Source organism: Pseudorasbora parva, chromosome 23 (assembly GCF_024679245.1).
Source record: "Pseudorasbora parva isolate DD20220531a chromosome 23, ASM2467924v1, whole genome shotgun sequence".
Taxonomy (NCBI): domain Eukaryota; kingdom Metazoa; phylum Chordata; class Actinopteri; order Cypriniformes; family Gobionidae; genus Pseudorasbora; species Pseudorasbora parva.
This window is the reverse complement of record NC_090194.1, coordinates 24,470,525-24,494,913: the sequence shown is the minus strand read 5'-3', so window position 1 is coordinate 24,494,913 and position 24,389 is coordinate 24,470,525. Positions and strand designations below refer to the sequence as shown.

General features: G+C 36.7%; 1 protein-coding gene across 1 annotated transcript in view; it reads right to left on the bottom strand.

Annotated features, from left to right (window-relative positions):
* Positions 1–1,590: 1,590 nt before the first annotated feature.
* The window catches only part of LOC137062800 (reticulon-4 receptor-like 1), a 232,126-nt gene continuing 209,327 nt past the window's right edge, over positions 1,591–24,389 (bottom strand). The window contains exons 2-3 of the mRNA XM_067433715.1: positions 9,385–9,836; positions 1,591–4,778 (exon numbers count right to left, since the gene is read on the bottom strand). Coding sequence (XP_067289816.1) covers positions 3,897–4,778; positions 9,385–9,836 — 1,334 coding nt within the window. The 3' untranslated portion in view covers positions 1,591–3,896. The remainder of the gene's footprint in view (positions 4,779–9,384; positions 9,837–24,389) is intronic.

Below are 24,389 nucleotides of genomic sequence, written 5' to 3'. Positions count from 1 at the left end.
AGCAATGATGCATTAAATTGATCAAAAGTGAAAGTAAAAACATTTATACAATTTTTAAGATTTGTATTTCAAATAAACACTAAATTACTTTCTATTCATCTTTCAGGACTGAACAGATACAGATGTCTAGTCTAATTTACACAATATGGATGGGGAAAGAAATTTTCTAGTTATGACTATTTTTGTGAAAAATGCATTATTTGGACTCAGAAATTATATTTCCAAGTCTTTGTCAAAAGCTGTACCTGATGGTTTGGTTCAGCTGGTTAAAGGTGCATTATTCAACTGTATTTCAAAGACTGGGTAATTTAACCATTTATGTATTTTACAGAGAAGGGCTGTAAGATTAAAGTTTTAAGAACATTTGTAAATACAGAGACTTTCCCTTCTAAAGAAAGAGACGTCTTGTTTTTGTTTTTGTTTTTTGTTTTTACTTAAAGTGGTTCAAATTAGAACAAGATTTCTCACTTTCCCACTGCTACCAAAGATAAAAGAGGTTTAGTTTAAAATTATCAATGACATTTATCTTTGTAATGATATTTAATTTACAAACCTTTCAATTATGATAGTGAATTTTGGTTTACAATATTGTTACGTTGGCCAGTTACATAAATGCAGATTTGAAGAACCCTCACACATTCTTACTTTTCCATAAATCTTTAAGACTCATGCATAACAAAAACAGCCCTTAAACTATGTAAATTCTGAAAGGATTTTATTTTTATTTTTTAATGATAACCCTCTTGTGCAATGTTAATAATTTAATAGCATGTAAAATAATATGCAGCATTACCTATTTGATTCAGTTTTGTGTAAAATTATCATATATAAAATAATTTATACAAAACATTGAAAAGAGATTATATTGCTTCCGATTTGTGTCAAGAAAGGTCAAGTTGAACATATTGCATTGTGGGACACGGTATTCTCACACTCTGCTCTCGCTGTATATTGCACAATATATTGGAAAATGTAGAAGGTCATCCAGAAATTCCAAGCATACAGAAAATGTGCTAACTGTGCACAGTGTATATAATGCAGAAAAACAATCATTGGACTTCATTTCCAGTCAATACCATTCTCTGACTTTCACACATCTGTTTTTCTCATCAAAATATTTGAAGTTTTGCTCATATTTTAGATTCAGCATAACAGAGAGAGAAGTTCAGTTGTGTGTGCTTTGAAAAGAGATATTAGAGACATTGAGATATGACTGGGCCTGTCTGTACTGTAATCTTGCATAAAAGTCCTTTCCTTTTGTGAATGACCCAACTCATAGATCATCTCTTAGATTTTCATCAGGTGCAGAGGGGGGGAAGCAGGAAAAGTTCCATAACCAATCATCCTAACCTTCTGTGTTAAAAATGTTCTGTCCTGAGACAGTGTCACTTTGTTATATAATGTTTCTGTTAGTACACATCTTTTGTGTGTGTGATGGAGAAACTAAATGCCATAGAAGTGTTTCAGTTTTCATATATATAGCTCTTTCTTTTGTGATTATTTCCCAGGTCAAACTTCACCTGATTTTTATTTCGTTGCTGTTTTTTGTTTTTCTAGCAGAATTCAAACAGAGGCATCCAAAACCACCAGTGGTGAGACCACATTTGTTTTTAATTTTCTTTAGAAACAGCGTCTGGTGGTGTTTTATAACAGACAGAAAGTTTGAGTCATGAAATATGGAGGCAGAAAGATGATTGACAGACAAAGGAAGATGGGAAAGGTGTTAACATGGTGCACTTCAAAATTGCAGTTTGACGACAATGTACAAAGAAAAAGTACATGAATACAAAATAATTTCATCCTTCCCCCAACAAGGTTATACACACATAGTCTTTTGTTAGTAAGTGACACATTGTCAAACAAATACATGTTCACAATGGACATGTCATCATATTCTCAGTTCACTTTTGTATAAAGGTAGAAAGTCTTGAGGGACAAGTTATAGAGGTGTGGAAAGTGCTATTTCTCCACCTGTCCATAAGGGGCTCTGTGATATTTTAATTGACAACTTAGCTCTAACACTTATGATGTCAATTCAGACGTGTCCAATGGCTTAATAGCGGCAGAGGTCAAAGTTTATGAGTGACAGATGTCTTTTCTATGGCTTGCAAGGATTAATCTGCATTTCAAGGATTATTACTTGTGTTAGCTTTCTATATGGAGCTGTTCAGTTTGTGCTCTTGGAACCTTAATGGGAACTGGCAATTGTGGGCCAATAGTTTCTCTCTGGAGTCTCTAATGGGTTTTCAGAAGTTGGTTTTTGATTTATGAGTAAAATAAAGCCTGTGTTACAATTATGTTTGTCATTTTTTTATTTGTTTTATACCATAAATGTCTGTTGTTGTTTATTTGTTTTGTATTTTTAATCCTTACTTACAAGTGGCTACATAAGAAATACAGTGGTTGTTTGGCCCATTAAGCTTGTAAAGTCACATTCTTGTGGTACCTGTATTTATAACCCCTATTTAGATACTTATTTACAATGTGAACTTGTTTATACAAATCTGTTAACATTTTCAACAATATGTGAAAAGACTTGTTCTAAATAAAAAAATAAATATACACACACTGCCCTGTTCCATAGTGATTTAAACCAAAGACCTTAGTCCAAAAACCCATATGAACTTCCTTAGGGAACCTATTGCGAATTAGTCTTTCATCTTAGCCTCAATGTCACATCTCTATTTCCCCCTTTGTGAGATGTTTAATTTTTCCAAACTGTGCCATATACAGATTTTAATGTAGTGTTGTTGTTTCCCTTCAAGGTTAGCACATTATTGCAGCTGAGTAACAGATAACACATGATGTTTTTTGCATGAGCTCCACTTGACCTTTTATTATCTTAACTTTTTCCTTCCAGTTTTTATGCAAAATTAAATCTTAAGGGCACAATCAACGAATAACAACACACACAAACCCAGAGCCATCCCATAATCCTTTATAAACTCTCTTCTTTTTTTCTCCCTGACCTTAAAGTATGCCAGCATAGCAGCTTCTGAACAGTAGTTTGTGCTAATTCACATTGAGACAAATAACTTTTGGTTTTGTTGGATTAGCGCACTAACTCTGATATAATTTTTTGGGGCTGTATGAACCAGCTTTAATGTGTGAATATTGCAAATGCAACATTTTTCTTATATACATGTTTAAAACCACAACCTTATAACTAACACAAATCCCTCTCCTTTGTGCTTGGTATTCATTTTTATCTTGTCAGGTGCTAAAAGGTGTTAACAACAACCCTCCCAGAGAAACCGGCAAGATTCTAACGTGTTAGTGCAGCAGTTCCATGTACATTTGTGTAAATGGTCTGTTTAAGTGTTTCGCTCACTTAAGTGTCCCCCCCATCCTCCTTCTGGGCCACAGCCTGTGTGCATGTCGAAGGTCAGGGCAAGGATTCTGAGAATTTAATGGTGGTAAGCTTGACCACAAAGGGCAAATAATTATTCTGCAGTGGTGTGATGTACAATTAAATGTAGTTAACAAATGCACTTTTTTGTTTGTTTTTTACTGAATATGCCCTGGTCTATCATCAGCAACAGGGAAAATGGTGTTAAAATGGTGATGATCAAGGAGTAGTCCATTTAGTGTCCCGTCTCTTACCCACAAATCCTAGTGTCTCTTCACATCTCCAGTCTAGTTCCAGCCCCGTAACTTTGCACAAGTCCTCTGTCCCTCAAAAAGGGGCACATACATACACACACACACACACACACACACACACACACACACACACACACACACACACACACACACACACACACACACACACACACACACACACACACACACACACACACACACACACACACATATTCGCACACTGAAGTGTAGGAGCCAGAGTAGACAAAGGGCTGAGTTTTTCGGTAAAACCATTTGTAGAGGCTTCCACAGGCTCAGCGGAAAATAAGGGCAGTGAGACACACTAATAAGTAAAGAGGGATGATGAAACAAGGTGCCAAGAGGGATGCTGCCCGGCTGTTTACTTTTTGCACGCCACTAGGGGGCCCCACCGTAGTCCGTATGATGCACTTGTTCTTACGTCTCGGTTTTGATGGGTCATATTTGTCGCCTGATTCCTTGTTTGCTAACTTCTTTAGGTTATACACCTCGTTTTGACCGTTGCCCTTGCGGCTGCGATGCCTTGTACAGTTCCTGTTGCGTCCCGACTTGGGTGGTCGAGGGAGCGGCGACGGGGAGGTGGGGTAGTATTGATCCTGATGTGGCAGGTGAGGATGATGATGATTGTGTGATCTATGATGATGATCTTTTTTCAGCGACACTCCCACGTCACCCTGGCTGCTGGATTTGCTCTGGTGGAGCGACTCTGAGCCCGTACAGGAAGGTAGCTCTTCTTTTGTCAGCCGTTTCAGATCTTTTCCCGCCAGCTCTGGCGGAGCCACGCACGTTAATGAGGAGGTGGAGCCACGGAAGCGCCGCAGCCAATCCCAGAGCGGTACGGCTTTGCAGTCGCACTCCCAAGGATTGTCATTGAGACGCAGGTACTCAAGCGCCGGCAACTGAGCTAAACTCTCGGCTGGCAGCTCAGGTAGGGAGTTGTTGAATAGGTAGAGAGTCGTCAGGCGGCGCAGGTCATGGAAAGCCTGTTTGTGAACCCACTGTAGCCGGTTTTGATGCAGCAGCAAGCGATCGAGGGCCCCTAGGCCACGGAAAGTGTTCTGGTGGAGGCTCCACAGCCGATTTCCATGCAGAAATAGATGGCTGAGATTCAGCAGATCAATGAACATGTCATCCTCAAGAAACTCCAGCTGGTTGTTCTGCAGAACGCCAGATAAACACCAACAGTCAGTAGCAGTCACACATATAAATATATTAAACAACAGTGTTATTTCAGATTTTGTCTTTAAATGAAATGATTCCATTTAGTCAATCAGCTCTGAAAACTGATTTGATTATTTGAATAAGAAAACACTAAAAACAATGTTAGTGCATGATTCATATTTCCAGTATTATTTGTTTCTCATATTTTCAACAAAATTATTGATTTTTTATTGTTTAAAATTGTTTACATATATATATATATATATATATATATATATATATATATATATATATATATATATATATATATATATATATATATATATATATATATATATATATATGTTATCATCTGTGAATTAAAAAAAATAGTTGTTGATCAGATTAGATGATGTTGATGAGATTAAACCTGCAAAGCATCTTGAGAAAAACACCACATCAAATCAGGCAAATGCTTCTGCATCCTCTTCCTAAAGGCATTTTAGATATTGATAACTTTTTATCTGAAGGTTTTCCCTTTTCATTTATATTTCTGTTATAAGGATCTTTCTGAAAATCCAAAGTGCCTTTAATTTATTGTGTTCTCAGGATATTATGTTTTTTTAGGGTAAATATATTTAAAGAGTATGTATGAATTCCTTACCTTTGCATTTTAATTAATGATAATGTCAGGGGTCTGCAGACATGTTTGCATAGACTGGCACAAGCGATAAGAATGAGAGTGATTAACATTGGGAATTTATTTTATCTAATTTATTGCATATGCCAAACAACCCCTCACAGTTAGACTTCCTCATCAGTATGCCTTTTTTTAATCAGGTTTTTAACTTTATGAGAAACTAAATACTGTGAAATTGGGATGAAGCAAGTCGAGCAGAAAGCACTGTATGCTCAGGTGGAAGGTACTGTACAGTTTTGTCTGCTATTCTTGACATATTTTGCTTCAAAATAGACTAGAATGTTTTCATATACGAAAAATTAAGATTATATATATTCATTTTTCTTATATAAAACGTTATCAGCTTATTTTAATTTATCATATTGCGACAATGTTGGCAGATCTGTATTATAGTTAATAGAATTAATTAAAAGCTAAATAATACATTTTATTTGTATAATTTGAATAATTAGTATAATAACTTTGAACATAATTTTAGTGTCCCCAACTGAGCAAGACAAGCCAAAGGCGACAGTGGCAAGGAACCAAAACTCCATCAGGGCATGATGGAGAAAAATAAACCATGGGAGAAACCAGACTCAGTCTGGGTGCCAGTTCTCCTCTGGCCTATTAACACACCGTGAATGATTATGATTATGATTGTTATATATATATATATATATATATATATATATATATATATATATATATATATATATATATATATATATATATATATCAATCAATTAATCAATCCACGATATTTATATAGCCCTTTTACAATGACGATTGTGTCAAAGCAGCTTCACAGTGTCAAACAGGATAATATTGCAACAAAATTAGATTTGGCTGTACACTCGTTCTTGAGAAAACTGTGATGTTATCAGCTTATTTTCATTTATCATACAGCTACAATGTTGGCATATCAGTATTATAGTTTATAGAATTAAATAAGACCTAATTCATAAATTTTATTTATATAATTAGTTGAATAACTTTAATCATAATTTTAGTGTCCCCAACTGAGCAAGCCAAGCCAAAGGCGACAGTGGCAAGGAACCAAAACTCCATCAGGGCATGATGGAGAAAAATAAACCTTGGGAGAAACCAGACTCAGTCGGGGTGCCAGTTCTCCTCTGGCCTATTAACACACCGTGTAAGATTATTATTCTGGCATCCTTACAGGTCAGAAATCATATTAGATTGGAATATTCAAAATTTCAGGGTATTACGGAAGAGACGGATTAATTTAGGATGGGGCGTCGATATATATATTACAATAGATGTGAAATGCATGCTAAAATATAGACATCTGGCATAACATTACACGGACAGATGAAATGAATAACACTGATTACTCTTCATCACGGCACCTGTTAGTGGGTGGGATATATTAGGCAGCAAGTGAACATTTTGTCCTCAAAGAAGCTGTGTTAGCTTGATGTGTTACAAGCAGGAAAAATCTGCAAGTGTGAGGATTTGAGCGAGTTCGACAATGACCAAATTGTGATGACTGAGTCACAGCATCTGCAAAACTGCAGCTCTTATGTGGTGTTCCCTGTCTGCAGTGGTCAGTATCTATTAAAAGTGGTCCAAGGAACAGTGGTGAACCGGCGTCAGGGTCCTGGGCAACCAAGGATCATTGATGCACGTGGGGAGCAAATGAACAGATGAGCTACTGTAGCTTAAACTGCTCAAGAAGTTAATGCTGGTTCTGATAGAAAGGTGCCAGAATACCCAGTGCATCGCAGTTTGTTACGTATGGGGCTGCATAGCCGCAGACCAGTCAGGGTGCCCTTGCTGACCCCTGTCCACCACCTAAAGTGGGCATGTGAGCATCAGAGCTAGACCACAGAGCAGTGGAAGAATGTGGCCTGGTCTGATGAATCACCTTTTCTATTAAAATTATGTGGATGGCCCGGTGCACGTGCGTCACACCTGGGGAACACATGGCACACTGCATTATAATGGGTGCATTATGGGAAGACAGCAAGCTGGCGGAGGCAGTGTGATGCTTTGGGCAATGTTCTGCTGGGAAACATTGGGTCCTGCCATCCATGTGGATGTTACTTTGACACATTCCACCTACCTAAGCATTGTTGAAGAGGCTGTGGCCTCTTTCAGCAGGATAATGTACCCTGCTATAAAGCCAAAATGCTTCAGGAATGGTTTGAGCAGCACAACAATGAGTTTGAGGTGTTGGTCTCCAAATTCCTCAGATCTCAATCCAATGAATCCAATCCCACCTCGCAACTTACAGGAACTAAAGGATCTGCTAACATCTTGGAGCCAGATAACACAGCACACATTCAGGGTGTCTAGTCGAGTCCATGCCTCGACGGGTGAGGGCTGTTTTCACCAGCACAATATTAGAAAGGTGGTCATAATATTATGCCTGATGCATGTATGTATGGCACTTTCAACTTTTTGTCTTTTATCATTTGATACTGTTTTTGTACTGTGTAGATCTTCATATAGGTAGGTTAACCAAAATATCATAACCTCATGCATATAAATATCCTTATGAAACCTCATGAAAGGTCAGGTCACCTGAACTTAAACATCAATAATATTACAAGAGATGTGTGTTCGAAATGTTTTTGCACCTTTTTTCATTTATTTTTTATTTTTTAAATTTTCATTAGTACTAAATATTGTCTCTGGACGTCATTTTAGTGCAGCAATTATCTGGATTTATATGATTCCTAAGCAACCGTTCAAATCGGGAGCACTGCCAATGTATCCATTGAAGAGGGCATATTTGCTTCCTTAAAAATGGTATTGTATCCAGTCAGATTTCTTAGTGTCAGCACAAATGTGCCAAGCCAAGCGTCTTATAAATTCACACTCAGTTTGGCTGAGGAGGACCTAAATATGATATAGTTGCACATAATGTAAGACCTAGCAGAACAGACACATTAATATCACAGGAAACTCAGGAATCTTAAATGGAAACTACTTCAGTTGCATTGATTCTTGAGTGTTCTTCTGGTTTGTCAACAACATGAAGGTCACCTCTTATAAATGAACTGAAGTCTACTGAATCTCCCGAGTCTAATGAATATCCCCAGTCTACTGGCATTTGTTATGTCATCCGCTTCAAACATTGCAATGCTCATGATACCTTTCCTTAACTCTACAATAAGTAAATCCACCTTATCAGCTAATTACATTTCGACAGCAATGCCACAGAAATATACAGAGTTACCACAAGAAAAAACTGAAGCTCAAAGACAAAATTCTAAAGATGCATGCTTGTTTCTCTGGTGCGTAAGGTAGATGAGTCATTCTATGAAATGGTGCCTTTTCCAGTTTCACAAGGACATTTTTTCTTATTCTATGTGACAAATGTGTTTAAGTCTTGAATGCAATTGAAATTAATTGCAATGTGCCATCTTAGTCTAAATGAAAACATTTAGTATGTGCCATCTTAGTCTAAATGGTAACACTTTAGATTCAGGAACACATATTCACTATTAACTAGTTGCTTATTAGAATGCATATTTACTGTTTATTAGTACTTATAAAGAACATGAATGCTTAATTCTGCATCACCATGTGTATACTTGGTGTTAATAAGCAGTAATTAGGAGCTAATTGAGGGGAAACTCAGTAAATAGTGAATGTGTTTCCTAATCTAAAGTGTTACCAAGCATTTTAATATAATATTTAATGTGTAATTATGCCTAAATATTTGACATGGCTTCATTTGAAATGTCAGAATTTATAAACATTTATATTATCTTACATTGCAAGTATAATGAGGAAAAACTGTGACTTGTCTACCTCATGAAGAAAGAAAAAATAGATTTTTTATTGATGTTTTTTTTTTATGTATATTTAGTAGCACAGTAAATCATGGCATCAGCAATTTCTATAAATGGCACCTTTTTAAATGACCCAGATATATTATTCCAATGATAGACATTGAGAATGACACCTACCTGTAAATAGAGGTACTGCAGGTTGTGCAGCCCTTCAAATAACCCAGCGGGCAGAGTGATTAGGCCACAGTGGTAGAGGTGCAGGGCATGGAGACGGGTCAGGCCCTGAAAAGTGTCAGAAGCCAAAGAGTGCAGGTGTTTGTTGTCTCCCAGATCAAGCTCTTCCAGGCGGGTGAAGCCCATGAATGTGGATGGTTGGATGTATGAGATATTGTTGGAGTAGAGCCAGAGCATGACAGTGGTTGGGCTGAAATGGCCCTGCAGCAATCGCTGGATCTTATTGTTTTGCAGAAAGACTCGCTCGCTCTGGGCCGGGATTCCCTCTGGAACCACCAGGAAGTTGTGAGCCTGGCAGCTAACCGTGCTGGGAGAGTCATAGCAGATGCAGTGACGGGGACACCCCTGGGTCAACTCTAAACCACACAGCACCAGGAGAAACTCCAGACCACAGCCTATGGAAAGAGAGATAAAAAAAGATAATTAAATTAAATCTGTGCACCTTGGACCATTATGAATTTTCAGACTGGTTTATGCAGGTTAATGCTGTTCTAGCTGATGGACCTTCAACAAATATCAAGTCAAGTGACATTTATTTATATAGTACTTTATACAATACCAATTGTTTCAAAGCAGCTTTACAGTGATGACAGGAAAATGATCCCATGACCAAGCTGTAAAACAGCTTGAAAATAAAATAGTCATTGTTCATCTGAAGTCAATTTTGATTCAATTGAAGTTAGTTTAAATCAGTGTTGATTAAGTTCTGTTGTAAAACTCATCAATCATCAATCAAAGTTCTATAAAAATCTATAAAACAATTCCGCAGAAAACACTGATATTGTCATCCAGCTCTGTTCACTTCTCATCGAATGGTGTCAGTACAACCAAATAAATAATATTTTTGAGTATAAAGCATCCATAACTAAGCAAGTCAGAGATGACAGTGGCAAGGAACCCCAACATCCATTAGGTGACAGAATGGAGAAGGAAAAAAAAACTTTGATGGTTGACTTTTGATAGTCAATATAAAGGAGCCTAACGGGGAGACCTGCATCCCAAAATACAGCTATTGTATACTACCGGTTAGAAACTATTTTCTTTAAGGTGATCTTATAAAAACAATATCCATTAAACAGTTACCCATGGATCTGCATACGTTCTACTGTATATGATTTCAATTTAATTTGATTTAACACCAGACAAGCAGAAAATGTGACAGTTAATAAAGCTATACATGATCACATTTAAATTAAATTATTGATGTGAAACAGTGGGCTATTAATTCTATGTTATATATTGTGAATATCTGTAAGGGTTTACAAATCATTCTAGCTCTCTGAACTAAATCAACTGATTTGAAAAGATCCAACCCAAAATAAGAGGACTTTTATTAAGCAGAATATTGTAGTATGCCTATATGTAGTATTCCTATCGTGTATACAGTATATTATATAATATAAAGTATATTATAAAACGCCTGGCCCAACTTTCCATGTCACTGTACACAGTAAAGGTGTAAGGAATACAAAAAGAAAAAAAAAATCAGAAAGAGCCTGTGATATTTATATAGATACAATTTCCGCCTCCATCTAAGCCATTTCTGAATATACCCGACCCACAAGTCTGAACTTTAAAAGCAGAACAAAATCAATGTTAAAGGTTACAGAGGAATTAAATGCAAGCACATATGAGCATTTTTTTATTTTTATTATTATTATTTTTTTTTTGGGGGGGGGGGGGGGGGGGTGAAACAGATCATAACAAAAACACATTAGAAAGAAAAATGAGGAAGAAAGGGAAGGAATAACAATAAATGATAAAACCATGAAGATGAGGTTGCGATGAAGGTTGCTGTTGTATAAGTGAACGTTAGTGGCTCAGCATTGATTCGCCTCTTTGATGTCGAATTGAAATGGGAATGAGAGAGAGAGAGGTTTCGAGGTGCACCGCAGTGGGAAGAGTTTTGAGGAAGAGATGGAATGTGTGAGTCATTTCAGATGCACAAGAACTAAAAGGATCAGTTCACTAAGAGAGACGGGGAGAGATTGATATTGACAGAGACAGTAAACTTGTGCAGAGAGCTGAGTGATGTGGCATAATACAGGGTGTTCTGACACTGATATGAAACATTACTATTCTTTCACACACTCTCAGCAGCAGGAAGCGTGACAGGATACTCTTGCTTAAACCATGGGTAGTGTTAAAAAGACAGTTCACCCAAAAATGAAAAATCTGTCATCATTTGCTCATCCTGATGTTGTTTCAAATTGGTGAGTGTCTTTCGTGGGAAACAAAATGGGGTAGAATTATTCTAGTCAGTAAAATAAAGGAACACTGTGGCTTTTAAGCTAATATCCCCTCATAATATAATCATTAAAATGGTTAATAAAATTTGCGCACTGTAATTCAGGTCTTCTGAAGCAAAGCAAAGTCATTGTCTCTTATCCGTGTCCTCCCCCCACCCCCCCCCCCCCCACCCCCAGAGGGCTGTTAATCAGATTGAGATCGAGAACTCTAAAATCAGATCACTACAATTCACAGAACAAATCATTCAGACCAGTTCAGACCAGTTCTGCAAACTGGATTGATCGATTTATTTATTATGAAGAATAAAAAGAATGGTTAATTTCATGAGTGCACAAATGCAGATATCAAGATTTTAAGTGAATAATGATCATTTTGTTTATTAGTCATTAACTTTATAATTGTAATATGTCTTCTGAAGACATAAAGCATAAAATAAGATGTTTATGGTTCTTTATGCCCTTTTTTAGCTTGAAAGCTTCAGTTACCCTTCATTGTAACTGTATGGGAAAAAGTGACCAGTATTTAAGCTTGTTTAGGAGCAATGTCTGGTCATTATTTTCCATTGCGCTTGTTTGTACATGCCTCAACATACATAATTGTGTTTATTTAAGATTACACTGATCTCCTTGGTATACATGCACTTGACGGATGACCTTTTCTAAGCAAGCTTTGTTCAAATTTCACCCAATGGCTAATACAGCGTGAAATCTCACACAGCCTCAGATGACATGTAATCCTTCACATTTAAATGTTTGCATTTCTGTTTAACACCAGGCTTTTTCCATGACTTTTTCCTCTCCTAAATGTTCACTTTGCTTTATCTTTATTACAGCAGTCAAACACCGTCAACAAAATTATACTCTTTGGCCAGTGAAATGAAGTGTATTCTTCTGAAAATGAATGCTGAATACACTGCTCTATTGCTGGCGGTATGAATTGAATTTGTCTGATATGATTCTCTTTATTTGATTATGAAAATGGACTCAGGTCAAACCAGTGGGTATTACCATGCTGTATTGCACCTGAATAACTCTTACAGACAGTATGTCTCTATCTCATTCTGGTTTCTCAGCCTCAATGCGCGCGCACACACACACACACACACACGCGCGCACGCGCGTGCGCACACACACAGGCTATTCCACGGAATGCACAAGAAAGGCCAGCGAGCATGAAAACGGACGTTTATAAGAGTTAGATTACTAACACTTAAATAAAAGGTCAAAGCACGTCTTCTTTTCCCCAGAAGCAAATGAAAATGTATTTGAGTATCAGTTCTGCAGGTTACAGAAAGGTTAAACAGCCCTGATTAAGGACCGCCTGACATCATAGCACCTACTGGCTAGAATTAGCATCCATTAACTGTCCGGAAGAATTTCAAACCATTTTAATTTAACCCTTTGGGCAAAGATCATTATTTTAATAGTAATGAAAGCTCGAGAATGGATTTGGATTGGATTTATTTGCTGAGAGCTGAGTTTAATTCGATTTTATGATGAACTTAATTCTTTAAATGGTCATTTTGATCAAATATTTTACCAAACCCTAACTTTTTGTACTGTATAACAGTATAAAACTGAAACCATATATAATTATTGTGTCACAAACATTAAATTAATGTATGTAAATTAAATAATGTAAACATTAAATGAATGTATCAAATATATTGTTCTCTGTGTGTTTGTTTGTTAGTTTAGGTTTGTGAAACAAACTGTTCAATGTATTGGCTTAGCATTGACCTGCTATAGTCAATTGTCAACGACAATGTTCAATTATGCATTTTTTAAAAAATTGTATTATAGATTTTTAGTGTCATAAAGTTGGTTAGTCTTGAAGAGCATGTTAAATACACCCTTGCTTCACAGTGATTGTCACTAATCCTCATTTTCCCATTTAATAACGCTTCATTTATCCCTTCTTCTTGAATGATCATGTAACTCCCTTTTTCTCTCTTTAATTTTCTTTAGCTGGATTTTAATTAGTTTCAGATCTAATTGGGAGGTTTTATCTGTCAACATAGTAATTATTTAAGTATGTGGTTGTGTGCATTTGATGTGTAGGCAACTAGTTTATTGTCTGTACTCGAATATGCGCACATGACAAACCACACACAAATCTTTAACCCCCCCCTCTAGTTCTTTTCAATCCATCGTCCTTTGTTCTCATTTTTCATTCGCTCCTCCATAATGACCCTCTTTGATTTTCTCTCTTATCACATAACAGAGGCTGCAGAAATCCCTCCACGTTCTGGGAGGTGGAGAAAAACCTTCCGGTCACCTCTGGCTCTGTTCCTATGCTCATTTTCCCCCTCTGTCTCATATATTTGGATTATAACTCTGGTAGATAACAAGTGCATTAAATATATTATGATGTCTCTTCTCATTAGCAGGATCCAGCCACCGGGGCCCCTACTGGTTGGGTCCCAGCCATCAAAGTGTCCTTTTATTTCCACTGAGGATATTTCCAGTCAAAGCAGACATATTGTGTTCATGTAAGCTATAAGTAGGCTCATGCATAGAAAGCTTGACAGAAATCACTTGCATGATCATTTAATAAATATTTTAATTAATTTGATTATGCATTCAGCCACCAATAAGTATGTAGTGTACCAACACAATCCCATGGCAATTCTTAACTATTTTACATTTAAGCGAATTGATGGCTTATTTGTCTAAATTAGCATGAACTAATTTGTACGATCTGCTTACGCCACAACAACGGTGCTTAGGGGTGGACCTTCATGCTTGTTCCGGATTTCTGTCAGTTAGAGTTTGTCAGTGAAATTTAACCGACAGTAAAAGTGTCAATGTGACCTCACTTCAAGTCAAGTTACTTCAGCGAAATAGTAAAATCAAATATAAGTGTCCGGCCTTTCAGTTTGAGTCCCCAGGAACACAACACATTTTATCGTAGGCCTATTTGAATGCATTCTGCAGATTTTGTGCTTTACAATAAATGGCTGCAATGAAGGTAAACACATAATTAACTCACACTTGTGTTTTCAGCTTAGTTTATTTTCCTCCTTCTCTCAAGTGCGTCTGTCATTATGGATGTTATACATCATTCTACAATTTGTTTTTTGAACCCCGCAGGAGGCTGCTGTGTAACAGAGCCGAGTGTGGGTGTAGGCAGCAGTGACAGTTTGAATAAACTGTGTGGGGAGAATGGACACACACAAGCTGGGGTAATGTTGTGCAGAATGAAAGAGAAAAGATCCACACTGAGTTGAAGAACTACAGACTGGCAAAGAGAGGGCAGGAAGATTGAGATATCGTAAAACAAGGATGTGTCTGTATTGTGAACCATACCGCACAAGGAGGTTTATAATAACAGGAGAAAGCTATCCATTAGAATTCTTATTCACCTTCATGGCAATTTCTCAGCTGGTGCATGTGAATTTGCTTATTTAATTATTTGCTTATAGGAACTTAGCAGAAAGGTTTCATCCAATCACCTGAGTTGTAAATGTCATGAATGTTGTAGTTACAGCTTCTAGCCAGCAGGGTTAACTGGGCCAAGCTAAACTGTCAAACCATGTACTTTTGGTGTGGCTGCACCTTCTCAGTAATGGATTGAGTAAACATCTCCGGACTCTCCTGGACCTTTTGCCAAAATATTAAAACAAGTTTCTGTGTGCCAGTATGTATTGTTGTTTGTCAAAATGTCCCTATTTCTGTCCATCTCTATCTATATCTCACACTGTCTATGGGAACGAAACAATAAAACAAGATCGCTCCCATTACAATCAGCAAAGCTGTGCAAAAGTACATGATTGATTTTTGATGACTGAAAGCTTTGTTGATAATAATGGGAGTGATTGAGTTTTGCCATGTTGAGTTGGTCGGATATCATGACAGTGGCTTTTAGATTATTAAAATGTTCTTTACACTAATAAAAATTAATAATGAGCTCTGTTCATTTTCGTATGTTCTTCTATGGAACATTTACATAGAAGAACCACTGTTTACAGAGTGGTTCTTCTATGGCATCTCTGTGATAACCCCTTTTTTTAACCTTTATTTTTAAAAGCGTAATTGATATTGTATAATTATGGCTTGTATTTTGAGTCTGCTTCCTTCCCATGCGACACAGCTGATGTCTTGTTGAAGAGAGATACTAATTGAAAGGCCGGTGCCAGGGACGTGTTACTGACCCCCTGCACTCGTCTGTCAGTACGTGTCTTTCCATCCTTTCAGCAGTGAGACAGATGAAATATAAAGGCTCCTTTAATTTTTTTCCCCCTCATATCTGAGTGAATAGACGAGCAGCCGTGTGCTGCTGCAGATGGACGGGCTGAGGCGATCGCATGCATATCAATGACAGCGCTTATGAGCGCTGACTGTCTGTCTTAATGAGAGGCAATACTGAACCTCGCTGTTTCTCTCTCGCGCTTACTCTCTCCTTTTGTTCTGGACAAACTCAATTTCCTGCCCCTGTCAGCAGGAAGTGGGACACTGTCTGTTTCTTTATCAGTGTGTTGTGTTATATGCTTATGGCAAGTGTTTTAGTATCATTGCTTTGTTTTATCTACTGCATACAGAAAACAAATTAGGAGTTGTGTTGAATGACACATCATTCAGAGGCAATCAACAGATTAAAAAGGCATACCTAGGAAGACTGGCTCTTAAATTTACTTTGAGCAATCATTTGGATAAAAGTTGTTTAGAAGCATTTCATGCTGTGATGAAAAAAACAATTTAGTAGACATAGGCTAAAGCAGGGGTCCCCAGACTCGGTCCCGGAGGACCGCTGTCCTGCAGAGTTTAGCTCCAACCCCAATCAAACACACCTGAACCAGCTAATCAATGTCTTACTAGGTCCTATAAAGGCATTGATTAGCATTGATTAGCTGTTTCAGGTGTGTTTGATTGGGGTTGGAGCTAAACTCTGCAGGACAGTGGCCCTCCAGGACCGAGTTTGGAGACCCATGGGCTAAAGTATAATGACAATCTACTAGTAACCAATAAAAATTATATGTTTGTAAAATACAGTATATTGCCAAAGGTTTTGGGACGTCTGCCTTTGCGCACACATGGACTTGACATCCATTCTTAATCTGCAGGGTTTAATATGGAGTTAGTATTTAATACAGAGTTGGTATAAACCCGCCTCCGATGGGATGACTCCGATCATTCAATTATTCATATTCTTGTTTAATCGACACGCCATCCTCAATAAACCCATCTCTCGTGTAATCCCCAGAAATTTTGCAATCTAATATGATTTCTGACCTGTAAGGTTGCCAGAAAAATATCATACACTGTTTTCTAATAGGCCAAAGGACAAGTGGCCTATTAAGTTTTGGTTCCTTGCCCCGGTCACCTTTGGCTTTCTCAGTTGGGGACACTAAAATTATGATCTAATTTATTCAACTAAATATACAAATAAAATTAATTAATTAATTAATTAATTCTATAAATTATAATACTGATCTGCCAACATTGTCGCTATATGATAAATTGAATTAAGCTGATAAAATCACAGTTTTCTCCAGAACGACTGCCAAATCAAATTTTGTTGCAATATTGTCCTGTTTAACACTGTGAAGCTGCTTTGAAACAATCATTTTAAAAGCGCTTTACAAATAAAGTTGATTGACTGATTGAGTTGGCCCACCCTTTGCAGCTATAACAGCTTTATCTAATCTGAGAAGGCTTTTCACAAGGCTTAGGAGTTTGTTTATGAGAATTTTTGATCATTCTTCTAGAAGCGTATTTGTGAGGTCAGGCACTGATGTTGGACGAGAAGGCCTGGCTTGCAGTCTCTGCTCAAATTCATTGTAAAGGTGTTTTATCGGGATGAGGTCAGGACTCAGCGCAGGTCAGTCAGGTTCATCCACATACCAAACTCTCTCATCCATGTCTTTTGAACCTTGCCAGACAGAGAAGCATGATTCATCACTCCAGATAACATGTCACCACTGCTCATTGGCAGCTTACACCACCTCATCGGATGCTTTGCATTGCACTTGGTGATATAAGGCTTGGATGCAGCTGCTTGGCCATGGAAACCCATTCAATTAAGCTCTCTATGGACTGTTCACAAGCAAATCTCTGTACTATCACACGTGAATTCACTGAGCTCCTGAAAGCAACAAATTATTTTACAAATGTTAGTAGAAGCAGTCTGCATGCCCAGGGGCTTGATTTTATACACGTGTGGCAATGGAAATGTTTGGAATACCTGAATTCAATGATTTGGAGGGGTGTCCTAAAACTTTTGGCAATAGGCTATAATGTATATCTACATGTTGTCATTTGAATAGTCAGTATTGTTAACCCCTAACAGTTTTAGGGTTTAACAGTATAGACTAATATACAACAAATTTCATGAATCTAAAGTGTAGTCGCAGTTTACAACAAGAATAATAACTACATTTTTAATAATCATTCTATGAGAATAGTGACATCCACCCCACAACAACACTGACTAACTACTTCTAGCTGATGAACAGTAAAAACATTAACATCGAATCAGAAATCACCTGACTTTAAAGAGATTGAACTTTTATTCTATTGGCAGGTAATAACTACTTATGATAAACAGAATGCTATTGTAAATTGGTGTGGATGCCTTAATGTTTCACTGTTCATTTTGATTTTTTAGTCAGCTGTGAACTCAGAACTTTGAATGATTGAGTCTGATTCAAACAGCTAGCTAACAAAATAGTTTCGCAAATCATTAGCTGCTTCCCAATTTGTGTACTTGGGAACCAGTGTTAATTTTCGTTGATGAATAATTTTCATCATAGTTTTCATTAATGAAATTGAGACGATAACTAAAAAAATTGTTTTGGATGAAAAAAACGATGATGAAAATCTAACTTAATTTTTGTCAACGAATAAAGGGGAGGCCCTTTATCTTTAGGGGGGTATCTTTTGGATAATTCATTTTTTTTTAAATTAAATATTGAAGCCACAGATGAAAATCGTGTGCTGATTTACAAATAAATATAAATAAATATCAGTATATGTGGGGGAAATGGAAAATCAAATTAAAAAAAACACCAAAACGTAAGGTTTTAAAACTTACTTTTGAGCTTGTAGAAAGTGCACTTTTGAATGGATCATTTTAAGAGGTGATGCTTTATATTTTTAGAACTAAAGCTGAGTAATAACACTGAGGCGACTCTAACGTACCGTGTAAAGCCGTCATTCTTAACTCATGATGCCAAGTCCCACATTAAGATGAACCTACAGTGACTACAGGCCAATGTGGTTCATAAAGCTGGATTATGTGCACACTTCTGGTTATAAATCGCCATGGATTGGGGAGAAAACCCTTCAGAACCCTTTTAGCACTGACTGGCTTATGCTTAAGTCTTTATACAAGCATCATTCAGACCAGAGATGCACCAGACACACATGCCAGCCCTCACATTCTCATATGCCTCATTTAATACAGTAAAATTGATTCAGATCACACATAATAAAACAAAAAGCCAATTATGAGCAACTTTCAGCATGCTAACATTCAAGACATTGTATCACATTTTCTGTAATATGTACGTTGTAAAGACATTTAAACCCCATTTACACAGTTGTGTTGGTTGCTGTCTGTTTTGCTAATGCAAGATGCTCTGATGTTATTCATGGGCTGCATAAATGTCCATAACTTTTGACAATCTCATCACAAATAGGGTGTAAAATGAGAATGTCATTCCATTTTGACAATGAATAAAACAGGACATTCTGGAAGAGAAAGTGTGTTGTGCAAGATGCATCATATCACGCACATGATGATTTATTAGCCATGCTGAATATTTCTAGAATGGTTTTCAATGCACCATTAAAAAAAAAAAAAAAAACATCCCTGTGGTTACTATTAACTTCTCAATCTTTCCCACACACAGCTATAGTATCTTACAAGAGATGGATCATATGTCCTACAGTGCATTTACATCCACTGGTATAGCTGTCACATCATGTCACTGCTATAGTTTGCAAATAGCATACATTTAAAGAGACCTTTTACAAAGTCTTGATTTTGTTTTTTTGAGTCCACTTGTAGGTTTTCTTAAATGTACAAAAAACACATTCTTTTTCACACAGGCCTATTTAACATTGTTTGCAAATCACCTTCCTGTCTCTATGAAGCCCCTCCATTTAAAAAAGAACAATGTGCTCTGATTGGTTGGCTGGATTAGTGTGTTGTGATTGGTCAACCGCTTTGAGCATGATTCATAAATATCACACCCCCTTGCCATAACAGTTACATGGAAATCACATACATCGGCAGTATCCGTGATGCCATACTCTCGTAAGTAGGCACTTATTTTGAATAAATAATTACTTCACAGCAGCTAAACAAGTTTGTTTATATACTATAAATGAGGGCTGTCCCCGACCAAGGATTTACACATTCGAATCAGATTTGTGAAATCTTTCTATGGTCGACTGATAGTCGAATCATCTAAGTGTGTGTGAATGAGTTGGGAGTGGCACAACACTTAGTCAGCAGGTGGGTAAAGCTATTTTTAATTTCTTTTACACACTGCACACAGCAACAATTTAAAAAAACAAAAACAAAAACAAAAACAAAACTGCCTGCCAAATGACAGACGAACTGACAATGGCTTTCTTATTTAGGTTTCAATAAAAGGTAATGTGATAAAAATTCGTAAAACTTTTTATCATAACATTTTAAAGCCACGATTGAAATATAGAACATCACACAAATATATAAAATAACATTTTGATAAATAAACCTAAAAAAATACCTGCCTAGAGAGGAAAAGAACACTTTGAATGTGTTTACATGCACGTTCTTAAGCTGATTATGCCTAGTCGCACACCGTACGCGAAGCTCAGCGCTGCGTCTTAGGTATCCCACAGCTAAGATTTATTCAGACACCTTCAACATTTTATCACATTATCACAATTCATTTGCTATAGTTTAGACAATGGTAATGAAATATGACAAGATCTCAGATAAACTGTGTCAGAACAAATTAATCAGATAACTTTGATAGAAAGGTATGTAATGGATTACAATCAACCAATCAGCTGTCAGTTGTTAAATTTCAGTACACAAATAGATAATACCAATTTAGGTCAACCAATTACCAAGCAAAGCTTAATTTTGTTCAGTATGCATTGCAAAAGGTTGCAAATCTATCTGAATAAATTTGATCCCAAATTGTTATCAATTTTACTGGTAGTCCACTGTATGAAAAATTTTGGGTATAATATGTAATAGTTTATTTTGCTATCCTTACTTACATAAATTAACTATAGTGTCCTGCACTCATTTGTAAAAAAAAAAAAACAATATATATCTTGTGTCTGAATATTTTTTGGTTTGACTGCTTCTCTCAGAATTTTTTGTGACATGAACACAAAAACTATCCCCTTAAAGGGATAGTTCACCCAAAAATGAAAATGTTTATCTGCAATCTGTTTGATGTTTATCTGCACAATTTATTAAGAAAGTACAAATATTTCAAGGGTTCCGAGGCCAAACTATTTATTTGTGGGAAGAAAATCCCCAAAAGCAATAAGTAACGTTGAGTACATCCGCCGAAGATTAATGCAATTAAAAAATTGCTATCGGAAGAAATGTTTGGTCAGCTTTTACAGCATTGGCTGTCGTATGTCTTGTGACCAATTGCGTCATTACATCAGTTTTGATTGTAAAATGCCATTGGCTCTCACATGTCTTGTGACCGATTCTGTCATGCTAAAAAGTAGTGTATAATTTAAATGAGAAATATGAATGAGTGCGTGTGTTCTCAAAGGGGCACGATCATCATTTCTTTTATTTCCCTGTTACGTGTTTTATATTGTTGAGAGTGGGTAAGTTTAGGGTAGGAGTGGGGCTAGTTGCTCCAAAATATAAAAGTAGGCTATAAATAATTATAAAATCATGTCTACTTTTATAAATGCAAATAATTAAATATGTTGGAATCTGTGTGTGGACCATGGATGCTGCCTCTCATTGACTTACACAGGCATCACTTCCGTGGACCCATCATGGAATTTTTGGCAATTCCATGAAGCTACCACAGATTTTGAGTTAAGGGGCCATGTTTGTTTCATGGAATTCTGTGAGATCAGGTTGATTTCAAACAAGGCATTACATGGAGTTCAGAAAATGTGCTTACTGATATAAAGAATAATCTCCTTTTAATAGTGGAATTTGCAACTTTGCAGACATGCTCATACAACATTACATACTAAAGTAGTAAAGCTCTAAAGAAAGTTTAAAAAAAAAAACGTTTTGTAGCAACAATGTGGCCAGTAGTTAATTTTCAATGAGAATAACTGATTTCCATATACTCTGTAAAGTGTACAAATGGAGGTGAAGACTGTGGCACATACAGTAAACTATTTCTTGTAAGATACCATAGCCATGATGGATGTTCATGTTACTGCAAACGATTTCACAGTTCTATATGATTTATCTCTGCCCACATAGAGCGTTATAATATAAAAAAAAGTTTAAAAAGCTGTCAAAATTTGCCGACACTGAGTTTGATTCATTCATTTATAATCGCTCATCTTGTTCATGATATGATGTATTATGCACAGCCGCAAAAAAAAAAAAATTCCCCTGCAGAATGTTCATTTTTAGCAGCAAGAAAACCTTGTCAAATTTGACAAATCTTATTTTACTGCCAATACATCCAATTTGTGATAAGATGTACGAATGACCTAGCCTGACAAGCCAGACCCACATCAAGATGTTTGGTCTGGAAACTCACCATTGACAGGGCTCAATCCGAGGGGCGGGATAAACGGTTGTCTTTCAAACTCCCTCTGCACGCGATAGGATAGCTCTACAACCAACCAGAGCAACGAAGTTGAAACAGAGCTTGTTGATAGATTAAACATTCGACGTATCCGGACAGCAAAACTTCGAACACATCTTCCCTTTTTAAGAATGACTTCAGTGCCGTTCTTTGTTCTTTTCTAAGAGAAAAGCTTAACTCCAAGTCTTCCAGAGTCACGGTCAAAGCTGATTCGAAAGACCGCCGATCTCCAGTTTCTGTGTTTACTAGAAGCACGCAAACGCAACTCGGCCATTGTCATTATGACCCCGCCCACCGACTCTATACACGATGTGATTGGCCCGGCAAAAGTTAGGGGATTACAGCACAAAAGGGTATTGAGAGTTGCTAGACGACACTCGCGGGCAGATTAGGATTAGATTTGCTGGCGCTAGGTTGCGTCTAGTTTCTAGGCTACTAGACACCAACCTTTAGTGATAAAACTGCCATCATTGTAAACGAAGCATTAGACTTTGCTATGCAGTATATCATGAAGAAAAGAGACAAAGATTAGCAGGTCTTTGTTATTCCAGTTGATCTATTTGCTGCTTTACTTTTTGTTCATTCTTTCTTGGCGAGAAGTGAAATACAAATAAAATAACAAAAAAATGTTAAGCAAGAGGGGGCAGAAGAGTGTCAGAGTGCAAGGAACAGGAGGAAGAAAGAGGCCTTGCTTTGACGAGTGTAATTCCTTTTCATTAGGCCTGTTATATGAACACTGGGAGAGAGGCGCCATTGATCCTGCTGTAATGTCTATTCATTAACTTCACAGAGCTGAACACTGCTAATCAGGACAGAGCTCTGTATGTACTCTTCATCTATCACTCAGTGTTTGCACACACACACACACATACATGCACACTCATGCACACAAATACAACAGTGTGAATTGTAGTTTGTGCTGAAAATTAGTCAAAAACAGGGTCAACTTATAAATCAAAAACACATTATTCTGTTAGGGTTGGGTGAAATATACTGAATATTTACGAAATATTTGACGTGAGTTTGGTGATATTAAACTGAGCAGCATTGTGAATATTGTAATAGCCTTAATGTGATTTTTATTTGCCCATTAAGTTTTCTAAAGACTGCGCCGTGAGCGAGTTTCATACCCCCTCATTGTGCCGTGACTATGAGAGCATTAAAACACAATTGAATAGCTTCTCCATTTAAACTACACCAGATAAATAGATTTGGGACGTTTAATTCATAGCCACAAGTTATTTTTGTACAGGTTTGAATCGGATGTATTTTAATTTAATCTACAAATAATATACATTTTATATATATATATATATATATATATATATATATATATATATATATATATATATATATATATATATATATATATATATATATATATGAAGCGAGACGGTGAAGGTGCAGACACAACACTCGTCGTCACAGAGCCTCAAGAAACAAGATGATCCTGGGGATGAACTTAAAGATGGAGAATCGGCGGTGGCGGTTTCCATTGAGGATGGTAACGTTACAGTCGATCAGTTGTTTTATCATAGCCAGTAATAATAAATACATTGAGATTCTTTGGAATGAAAAAGTGCATTATAAATGAAATCTATTATTATCATTTTAAAAAAAATCGGTAAATTAGGTGAAAAAAAACGCAACCCGCGACTCGAGATTCTTAACGCGACTTGCCAAAAAAAGAAGCCCAAAGCCCAGGACTTGGCAACTATGGTTATGGTTTGGGCTGCAGGTGATAGCAACCATCCTCAAGAGGTCCCATAATTATATATATACATATATATATATATATATATATATATATATATATATATATATATATATATATATATATATATATATAATGCGGGTGTGTACGCATTCATTTATACCAGGGTGGTCCAATTTGACTCCATAATGCCATAATGACTGACAAAATTCAAAGTGTTGAGCATCCCCATAA